The 11632-nt window shown below is 35.7% G+C and overlaps 1 protein-coding gene across 1 annotated transcript in view; it reads left to right on the top strand.

Moving 5' to 3' along the window:
* The window catches only part of kctd16b (potassium channel tetramerization domain containing 16b), an 84410-nt gene extending 73992 nt beyond the window's left edge, over window positions 1–10418 (top strand). Inside the window, exon 2 of the mRNA XM_017421402.3 lies at window positions 4148–10418. Within this exon, the coding sequence (XP_017276891.1) occupies window positions 4148–4611 (464 nt within the window). The 3' untranslated portion in view covers window positions 4612–10418. The remainder of the gene's footprint in view (window positions 1–4147) is intronic.
* Window positions 10419–11632: the final 1214 nt, after the last annotated feature.

Here is an 11632-nt window from a genome sequence, read left to right on the forward strand (position 1 = left end):
CTGTTGTTCTGTGTGTTATGACTCATCTACGCTGCATACTGAATGCTCCTTTTGGGAGCATAATTACAGTTTCTGTGAAAATTAAGGAGACACCACTCACTTATTTTTCAGATCTCTATCAGTGCTTGGATTTCAAAGACCTTGTGAGACATTCCCTCTTTTCATTCCCACCCAATAGGTCTTAAGGTGTGAGATTTTATAAGAAAGTGAACTGGTCAAATTAACAAATCAGACCCCTTCCTGGTAGTTCTTAATGTTGGCAAGGCTAATCGCTCCTCACAGGACCTGTAAATTATAGCCGCATGTCACTGTCAAGGCTCACAGGATGAAGAACTAAAAGGAGGTGGATATAATTACTAAATGCCACAGTTAGATCAGAAAATCATACATCAAGCATACAGACCTGAAGTTTCACACTGTCAGACATAAGACAGGGCTCTTCGAGAGATTTGTTAGAACAGTGTTTGCCACTGTATTAATTCTACGCAGACAGGCAGAATGTCTCCGAGCCGATTGTCCACAGACCGGGGCCATTTTTCAAACCACCAGTTATGAGCCTTGTCTCATTGATCAGAAGATTCTTTATTCCTTCAGGGAAATGTAAATTTACCTATGTGTTCCCAATCAAAAATCTTAAGGAGAAACCATCTCACCTAATGTTTTTGTTTTTTGTATGTGTGTCATGAAACCTCATATTAAATACAGATTAACATGTAGATGATACAGTACTTCTGTGAATGAATGTGTCACTGCAAATTTTACCCCAGCTTATTGTGTTTTTTTTATTACAGTAGATTCAGTCTTTATTCCACGTATCCACAAAAAATGTTTAGTGACTGTGTTACTTTTGTATTTTTTTATTTCACTGCTAGTTAGACTCTTTGCAGAAAGTTAATATGTCTGCTATTTTGTACTAAAGCACATCACCTCACTGTTCAAACTATTGTAGCTTGTGCTTTTTATAGAATTTTTAAACTATTTTGTTGTAATTTCATAAAATGCGTCTGATGACCAATATACAAATGCAGATCAATTTGTAGGTTCCTTTACAGATTACTGATAAAATGCTTTATTGCAATTTTCAAATATATATCTGCATGCCTTTAGTATGTGATGGAGTAAACCAAAACAAATGTGAAAAGAAACTATTTGTTCTTTATTTTAAAAATATAAAATATGCTTAAATAATATGGATAGATTTGCTGGTACCCTAAATGTTTGCATTATAGTTATATTTCAAAGTGTTTGACCTTTAGTATCCCAGGTTTCTTTAAGTTTTTCATCAGACATTGAGCCTATTTAAAGGAAACAAACATGCCACTGGGTAGTTTACTATCTTCATGTGCACCACACTGACCATGGAGCAGAGAGAGTAAAGGTGAGAGCTGTCTGAGGAGCTCAGAGCAAAGATTATAGATATCTATGTAAAGGTAAAGGCTATAAGACCATCTCCAAGCAGCTTCATATTTCTCTGACATGGTTGCCAATAGTATTAAGAGTATACGGTTCATGGAACTGTAGTCAACCTCCCAGGGTGTGCATGCAAGAGGAAATGCAACCCCAGGTTGATCATACAGAGAGTGAGGATACTACAAAAGAGCCAGGGAAATCATTCAAAACCATTCAAGCTGAACTTCAAGGTTAAGGTGCATCACTTTCTGATCGCACCATCTGTCACATTTTAAATCGTAATGGGCTCCAGGGAAGAAGACCCAGGAGGACTTTAATACTGACAGAAAAACAAAGAAAGGATTCTGGGAACGATTAGACAAAACTGGGGCTTTTTTGGCCAGTCACATTAGTGTAGTTTTTTTTATTTGTTCTTTTTATGACCATAAAAGAGTACAAACCCAGTTTCTCACACAATGACCGCTGGAGGCAGGCACCAGCTCTCCTATGACCCTCAGTGGAAAAGCAGGTAAAGAAAATTAATAGATGCATGGATGGATGGAAATGTACCAACAAATCTTTCCGGATCTGTAGGTCTTTGTGATGCTGATTTTGCACACAAAGACTTTTAATTATTTTGCAAATGTGTCATTTTGACGATTCAACATGTTTAAATCTTATTTCGACAACCTTATGACCTCAGAACGATCAAAGCCTCATGCACCCTCTTTGATTACTGGTGACCCTGTGATAAGAGGCTGCAGACACCCAGTTGGAAACCACTGCTCTCTCTACGTGAGCATGTGTGAGCACTGAAGCATGTTTGTGTGTGTAGAAGTGGAGAAGTGGAGAAGTGTAAATGCCAGAGGTAATTAAAGAGATCCAGAGCTGGTATGGATGAAAAAAGGAGGTTGCGTTCCATTTCTGTCGCAGGCTTTGATGGCTGAGGTTTACTTCAAATACAGAAAGCAGCAGTGTGTGAGTGTGTATGTGTGTGTGTGCGTGCGCATGGGATCTGAAGTCACTGTCAAGCTGTCCACAAAATACATCTTCTATTTATACTCACATAAATATAGTTATGATGTGCTGTGGCTGTTTATGAGGGGAACAAATATTGGTCTATTGTGCAGTCACTCTATAAACAAGCCTGCATGCTGCAGAGGATGTAGAAAATAAAAAAGGAGAGTCATATTTTAAGCAGTATTATTTATAGTTTTATTTGAAGTTAATTGCTCAGTAGTAAACACCAACATTTTTATGATATTATTGAATTTAATGAACAAAAGACACATGGAAACATGACACTGTCAGTACCCGAATGTGTGGAAATGTAGATGAAGAGATGCAACTCTTACAATCAGAGGTTAGGGTGGGGCATGAGTGCGTTTGCCTCAAGGGTTTTGATCTCTCCTCACTAAACAGAGAGAAGTCCATCAGCAACAGATACCCCCTCAATTATTCAGGAGGTTAGCATGAAAAATAAATGGCTGCTTCCTGCAATGAGAGGTGTGGAACAGCTCTGGTTCCTGAGTCTTTCAGGCTTCCGTGCTTTCACTCAAAACATAAAAGCCTGGAAAACAGCTTCCTCTTTGTAGTAATTGTGGATCGCAGTTTTAGTATTATTCTTGATCGAAACCACAAGAACCGGACAGATGCCTCAGATTCATCCAAACTGAAACACTATTATCTTGATACATATCAGTTTGAGCTTTGAGGTTGGTGAAGCAGACATACTGTCAAGTTTAGACATAAAAACTACAGAAACCCACCTATCCAGAAAACTTTAAAAAAGCCTTTTAGAGGATGAAGAAAAACACTTAGCTGCTGTGCAAGTGTGGCTGAAGAAATGAACAGGTGAGGCTTTCAGTAAATCAAACACTAATCTTGGTTTAAAAAAAACTTAAAAACCAAACCTAGAAAATAGTTTAAAAGAAAAAAACTTAAAAATTGGACTTTTGGCTGAAATTATAAGTCAATAATAAGTCTAGTATTGCATTTTATACTGTATACAGTCAGTGGCTGAAACCAAAAGGCATGTAGGTTTGGCATTCATGCTACTTTAAACCCCATGATTTTACTGCATTGTAAGCACAATCAGTGCATTCCTTAGACTCTTTGAAACTTTTAAGTTTTTTGATAAAAAGCCAAAAACCTGTATCAAAGCTTACAAACATTAAATGCTATACTCAAATTTGCACAACACATTTTAATGTATTAATATATTTTAGTGTATTACAGATACAGCCTTAAAGAAATAACATATTCTTTAAATTTTAAAAAAATTCTTTCCAACAGTGACTTGCATTACTTTATACACCACTGCCTTTAGGCTTTTACAGTATATACATGTGTGGAGTTTAATCATGAATGTTCATTGTCTGTTCAAAAGGTTTCAGCTCTTTCACTTTTACATGTGACAGGATGGATGGAGGAGGGTATTTCTCTGAACAACGCAGTCTTTTCACAGTCACTTAGCTTACTTTTATGATTGGGCTGGAGGCAAGCCAGTTGTTCCTGATGTCACTTCACTTTATTCTAGGTGATAGCTGTTTGGCAATGGCTGACTTTTTGTCTTTGTCTTCTTTAGTGGTTCCTACTTTGCCTTTTTTCTCCCCTCTGGTTAATTTGTGCTCCTCTTTGTGCCGTTGTCAAGTTTTTCCTCTTCATAATGATTGGTATGAAAAGAAAAGGTTCAAAAGAGAAGAGGTTCTGTGAAGAATCTAATATTAGCTCCTCTCCTGCTTGTCTTTCTCTCCAGGTGGTCCATCACGTTGGTCCTCCCCTCCATGCGACTGCTGCTGCAAGAACCACAAGGGTGATGGAGAAGGCGAGAGCGGCACCTCCTTCAATGAGCTCTCCACCTCCAGCTCAGAGTGTCAGTCAGAGGCCAGCTCTCCCCAAGGAACAGTCATCTGCGGTCCAGTCAATCGTCAGTCACACCCTCATACCAAGGTCCAAACCCTGGATAGGCCACTGAAGAAAGGCCCGGTTAGCATGGTTCAGCAGTCTGAACAGCGACGGAAGAGTGACTTACTGCGCACCCTAACAGCCAGTTCTCGAGACACCAGTGGCAGCAAGAAAAGGCCAGCAAAGGAGAAGCTAACTGTTGAGGAGGAGCTGGAAAAGTGCATTCAAGACTTCCGAAAAATCAAGATCCCACAGAGGTTTCCTGAGAGGAAGTACATGTGGCAGGCTGACCTACTGAGAAAGTACCATCTTTGAGCATGGGTATAGGATGCATGGATAGAGCAAACACAAGGCCAAGGATCAGTTTGTGTGTCTTTTTGATCATGAACTTTTGCAACAAATCAAGTTTGTGGGAAAAACGTCATGCAAGGATTGTGAAAGTCACCACAGAAACTAGAAACAACCACACAAAACAAATTGTTCTCCTACTGGCAAATGTAGTATGTACAGTATGTGTGTATGTGTAGTTTAGGCCTATTACATAATATAGGTATGTGGTGTAACTTGCTGGATGCATCAGTGCTTTGAAAAAATTATCCCATTGGACCAATACATGTGGGTTAAACAAATGGAGGCCCACCACTGGTTGCACCTGGTGTTACTGATGGCTAATGGATTGCACACACTGTAATCTGCCATCATTTCAAAGAAAAAACAATCACAGAAGCTTCATTTCTAGCCCAACACAGATAAACACTGATTTATAGTGTGTGTTAATGTGTGTGTGTTTGCACCCAGGTGGCCTCGAGGTCACAGATAAATCTGCATCGGGATTCATCAATAATTCATGCAGTTCCAACAGAGCTCTCGCCATAAATACACCGAGAGATCTCAGCTGCCACGGTGACATAAGCAGCTGGGTTGATTACTTTACTTTGAGGAAACATTTGGAAACGTTTTTAAGGCAGGAGGGGCCACAGTTTCATCAGCATCTCAATTAATCTCCTTTCATTGGATATGTTAGGTTGCAAATGTGCCCCCGAGAGTGTCAAACAATCACACACTGCTTTGATTTTTTGCAGCGAGATGTGCAAGTGAAAGAAATGGTCAAACTATAAAGGAAATACAGAAATGTAATCAAGTGAATCGAAGATTAAGCACAGAAATATGCTTTTTCATCTGTTCAAATCTAAAGCATTTGGCCATATTCACATTAAAAACCACATTCACTTCCATATAGTCACACTGAACAATCAGTCATGAGGTGATTTAAGCCATACTCAATATGACATCTGCCATACAGATAGAATGAGGCAAAAATGGTATATTTCTTAAATCTGCCATCACAGTAGGAGGCTTTCCAAACTGACTGTTGACAAGCTGATCAATAGTTATTGATGATGGGTCTGGTGATCGAGTTGATAAATGTAGTTCTTGTTTACAGTTTGTAATGAAGTGCTTGGGTTCCTGACAAAGACAAGCAGCTCACATATTCAGTGTAAATTAGTCATCATTCATGTGTTTATTTGTGTTGCCCTGGCTCTGTTAGAGTCAAAGGGATGTATTGCAATGTAGCTACAGAAACAAAAATGGCAGACAGCTCCTCTATATGACCAGAGCCCATGAACACAATTTAATTTCCTCTGGAGACTGATGATATGTGTAAGACCTTTGCTGCAAAATATATTACTGCCAGAGTACCTGGCAAATTATTTCCAGGTGCAAATTAAATGAACATAATAGCAAAAGTACATAAACACCTAATTATGCTAAAATTTCAAGACATTCCTTTTTTTAGATTTATGATAAGTATTCAACAAGACCACTGGCATATTAGATAATTTCTGTTGTTTCATATTTAGAATATCAGTGGCATAAATGCTAAACAAAATGTACACTTTTATTTATATAAAATCTATAGAAATTGGGTTGCTACTTGAATTTTAAAATATTATTTACACTAAAAGCCAAATATCTGAAAACCTTCAGCTTTCACAGTGAGTCTTACAGAGAGAATTATATACTGTAATTCTATTTATTTTGTATTCCAATTATAAAACGTTATTTTAATAGCGTCAACTGCTGTAGATAGTATTTTAGAGACCTGACATTTCTCTTTTTTGTCTACTTCCCTCACTTTAAAAATACATGGCACAATATGCTATCATGGTCAGACATAGCAGCTGGACAGAAAATGTGTAAAAAAGAAGCCAAAGTCCAAGAAGAATAAAAATAAATACATTGAAAGACTTTCAGAAATCCTGAGTAACTGTTGATCAAAACCACCTTACACAATTACAAGAAAGTCCGGCTTCTTAGAAACAAAAGTAAAGAAATTAGGGGTGATTGAAAACTTTTGTTCTGTGCTGACAGCTTTTTGTAAAAATATCAACAATGATAAGCAAACTTATAGAAGGTTCTGCTATATTATACATTTTTGCTTTCCTAATTTGAAAAATAATAGTAAAAGTGCAGATAAGTACAGTTTTATTTCCAAACATTTGTTGTAATTTTTAACTAGTTTCAAGTTTCAAAGCACAAAGAAATGAGAAAAACAAATGCATAAAATACTTTCACTTAAACTGTTTTCCAAATATAAATTTATTTAAAGTTATTATGTTTATATATAAAAATAAATGCTTTATTACAGTTATTTTTATATCTAAAGACCTGTAATTTTATGTATATTATAGAAAAGCCCCTAAAAATGTAAGAAAGTTTATTTCCTGTAAGAAAAGTCCACAAATAGCTGAATTCATTGGCACTGAGCTCTGGTTTATTGTAGTATAGCAAAAAGTGGCTGGAGTTTGTGCTTTACAGAAATAACCCATTATCTCATGTCACAAACAAGGAATATAACTTTTTTTTACACTTCTATACTATTACATTTTTACTTTAATTTATTATATCAGTTGGAGCTTAAATCTGCTAATCCAGACCATATTATATGTAAATAAACACCATAAATCATCCCGAAGCAGAACAATGTATTATACTTTATATATATATATATATATATATAACATTCAAACACAGGAGGGGTCGGTGCTACTCTGCTCTCAGTGATGCAGTAGTCTGACCCTAATGTAATTCACACTGTCTTGTTTTATCTTTTTCTAGAAAGATGAAGAAAAATATGCACCTTTACCATAATATATATTTTCGGCCATAACAAATGACATGCCAAGCAGCTTTTGAGAAAACAGTGTCATAAATGGACAGTAAGCACATTTGTCTCAGTGCTGTAGGAGCAGTCGCAGGAGACAAAGATATTTCAGCAAACATGATTTGCCCCTTTAAAACCCTAATCCCTTTTTTTAGTAATTTCCATCTGCTAAACATATATCTGGTAGCAGCTCTACAACTTTAAAGGCAAACTGAACTACTTTGGATTGTGCAAAAATATTCCCTCTGAGGCAACTAAAATAAGAAGAGTAAACTATAAATCCTCTTTATCATAAAATATTATGATAGTTACTTTATTTTTCTAATCAAAACTTTATTTATTAAATGTTCTTTCATAAATAGATGCAGAATAATGAATTTTATTATGCTTTTATCAGTAGTTTAGTGGACCTTTGGCAAATTTGGAAAAAAAAACAATATCCCTTATTTAAACACCATCTACATAAATGTTATACCATTGTGATTTTATCTATCATATTTCTTTATTATGTTTATTGCCCCCCTTGACCCAGAAAAAAAAAGAGGGTAAAGAAAATAGATGGATGGATGGATCTTAGTTATGTGTTACACAACCCAGAGTTACTTGTTCTTAATGTTGCCCTAACAACAAAATTTCTGTTTTGGCACAGAGAAAGACATACAAACTCATGGACATATTTAGATTTATAAACATTTTATTGTGTTCTTCATGGTGAGGATCATGCGAGTTAATAATTAAAACTTAGTTCTGAAAATGTGTGGTTTATCGTTATCAATAAAATCAATATAGGATCATTATCAAACAGATTAAATCCTGGAAACAGGTCTGCATAAACATTACATTGTGGTTATATTTGGTGACTGATGAGTTAACACTTGACTGACTTTTAGGATGACAAATCATCCAGATTTTCTGTCAGTTATTTAACAGTTTGATGTTTATTTAACAACAGATGGGCCCTTTTAAAACAGTTACAATGACATTCATTTTCATAACATAATTGTTCTTGGGTCAGATTTTTCAATCTGTGGAATCATTGAGAAAAACCAGTGGCACTTATGATGCCAATTTAATAACAAACTGTGGCTAAAAACAACTCTGGAACAGGCTAGGTGTTCGGAATATGTTACCCTGGTAATCTAGCAAGTTTAAAATAACCTTTGCAACACTGAAAACTTTCTTTTTCAGCTCAACATAGCGATTAATCACATTTTATTCTACTCTCCTTCAGGATTTTTTAAAGTTGTTGGAGCACAAACAAAGCATGTCAAATGCACATCCATTTTATAGTCATAGCCGCACAAGCAAAGAATCCTTTGTTATAACAAATACAACCAGATACAGGTTAGAACAACAACAGCAACAACAATACCAGCAAAGCCTGTTCAAAACCGAAAAGTTACACAAAGTGTAAGCATGATTGTGAACCTTTTGTTATTGCCCAACACAGTTTTGATAGATATGTCTTTTTTTTTTGTTGCTTCAGCTCTTTTTTACTGAAGAATAAATGTAAAATTCAAAGAAAAGTATAGACTTTCAGCTTTCACCATGTTTGATATTGTCTTTTCAGCAGCATAGGACACTTATCTGTCCCCTGCTAAGGGAAAATGATTGCGAACACAGCATAAAGTCAAATAGGACAGTTTTTCAAACAAACACCTTGATCAATGAATTCAACCATTTGTTCTTCAAATAATATTGTTTTTTTCCCCAACAAGACTGAAGACCACAGAAAAATGATTTTTCTGTTAAAATTCAGCAAAGTGGGCAATAATGATTTTGAAGAACCAAAACTGGATCCACATTTCTTACATTGTTCTTGTCATTAGCTTTCTGTTTGAATTGAAACAATTTTAGATTTTCACAGCTTTTGTCAGTCAGTTTCATACCCCATCATTCATTATTAGTTCAGCACAATACCAGCTCACAAAAACGTGTCTGCACTATTTAACACCTGAGTTCATGGGAGAAGCAGTTTTAGCTGGTTGTTTCGATTTGAAGCAGTTTGATTGTCAAACATACATTTTATCTTCCTGTATTTGTTTCCTTTACTTTAAACTAAATCAAGTCTTTTTATTTTAACCTTACCATTCTGTGCTTTTAGTGGCTAAAACACAAGTTGCATCACAAGTGAAGGTTTTTTTGAAGAAGTGCTTATGTCAGTCTTGTGGTATTTATTTTCATCCCAGTTCATTAACTGCGTCTGTAAGCTGATACTAAGAAATTTGCTTGCTTGATTTTGAATGCCATTGAAAAAAAAAAAAAATCCATTTTGTTTGCTTACTTTGCCATGATTTAACAGCAAAGTCATCCACACATTTGTTACAGGATCAATTTCAAACATGCAGTCAGTAGGGAATTAACAATTTAAAACCAAGACACCTGGTGGCCTTCTAGAGTAGTATACAGCTGTTTTTGCACAATGTATGTAAGTTAACAAAGACACACAAACAAGGAAGTATTTGAAAATACAGTGAAAAATAAATCATTCACCTCCCATGCACAAAATAATGTAATTATATGTTGACCAGACCAGTTTTCACCATCAGAATGCATGAGATAATATTTGTTCTTTTTGCCTGAAATGACAGTGGATGATGTAAATTAGTAAATAATGTGTACAACTTGCGTTTTGTGACACATGATGTATGGAATGGATGAAAGAAAAAAAAAATTGCAGAATTATGTTATTTTGTAGTGCTCCTTTTTCAAGTCTGACTGATTCTGTTTTTTGTTCTAACGTTAAAGTTGAGGCCTGTATGTGAAACATAAGTACTTGACTGGAGCCCTTGTTCTTTTTCTCCTGCCTTTGACAAGCCTGCCAACCACAAAGGAAAGCATGGCAGACCTGAAATCTACTGTTTGAAACAAAGGGCATCTGTTTTGATGTTCGTCAATGTGACACACACATACAAAAAGAAAAAAAAAAAAGCAACAAAACCTTGTGAGCATGTTGGTATACAAAACTTATGACCGATATTACTCAGTCTGTTCTTGTGAAAAAGATTGTTGAAAACGGATTGTTTGACAGAAAAAAAAGAAAACTTCAGAAAAAAAAGATAAGCACAAATGTGCTGATAGTTGCTGTTCCTCCACAGATGTATAAAATGAATAAGTCAACTCCGCAACGTGACCAAACTCCTGCAGCACAAAGCAACTCTCATCAGGAGCTCAACGTGTTACATCACAAATCGTAGTGAAAATTATTAATATTCTTTGCTAAATGTAGCATTAGAAAGGTATGTTTATTTTCTTTTATATGACTATATAAGTAAAGATAATTTATTAAAAATGAATTTAAATTTTCATGAGCCTGGCATCTGTGCTGAGAGTTGCTCTGTATTCCAGGTGTGTCATTTTGTTTCTGTCTGCCTTTAGAGACGGTACAATTCATCTGAGAATCTTTAGATACAAAGCTTATAGTCCATTTGAAAGTGTATGAGTACAACCAATAAACAAGACAAAGAGTACAGTGCCTTATGAATTACTTTTTTTTATAAGGTTTAATGGTTTTATCTGTGGTGTGTGTGTGTGTGTGGGAGTGTGAACAGGTGTATTTGAAACTTCAAGTGATGGTAAAAGAAAATTATTAGCTACTATTGGTGCAGTTCTTCAAATATGAATGTTTTTATACTTGTGTATCATGTCAATTATTTTATGTAATTTCACATTTTATTTTCAGTATTTGTCCTGATTTAATTTTTAAATGTGTTTATCAGTCAAGTGCAGTGTCACAACAAAACTTCTCTTCTAAAAAAAAAAAAGTAAAATTATTTAACACATTGTTACAGTTAATGGCATCTATTTATGACAACAGAAATTGAAATTAAAAGGACAATATGATCATAACTATCAGCAACTTAGCAAATCAAAAGCCCATCTTACACCAGACTCCCTTCCTTACAGCATGGCAAGATGACTCCCCTTAAGCCACATTTGTTTCATTATTATGTGTGTTTACACACATGAAGCCGTATGTGTCAGCAGTACAATTGATTAAAATGCAGCACTGCACACGCTGCCTCCCACTTCACGCATACTCACCAACTCATCTCTGTAACTACCTCCCTCGCTGGATCAGAGGTGTATCAGTGCTGAATCAACTTCAACCCACCAGTGACACCAGAAGAATGTGTCTCAGGCTCAGCTTAAAAGGGTTTTCTAAAAGAC

This window comes from Kryptolebias marmoratus, linkage group LG13, assembly GCF_001649575.2.
Source record: "Kryptolebias marmoratus isolate JLee-2015 linkage group LG13, ASM164957v2, whole genome shotgun sequence".
NCBI classification, from domain to species: Eukaryota; Metazoa; Chordata; class Actinopteri; order Cyprinodontiformes; family Rivulidae; genus Kryptolebias; species Kryptolebias marmoratus.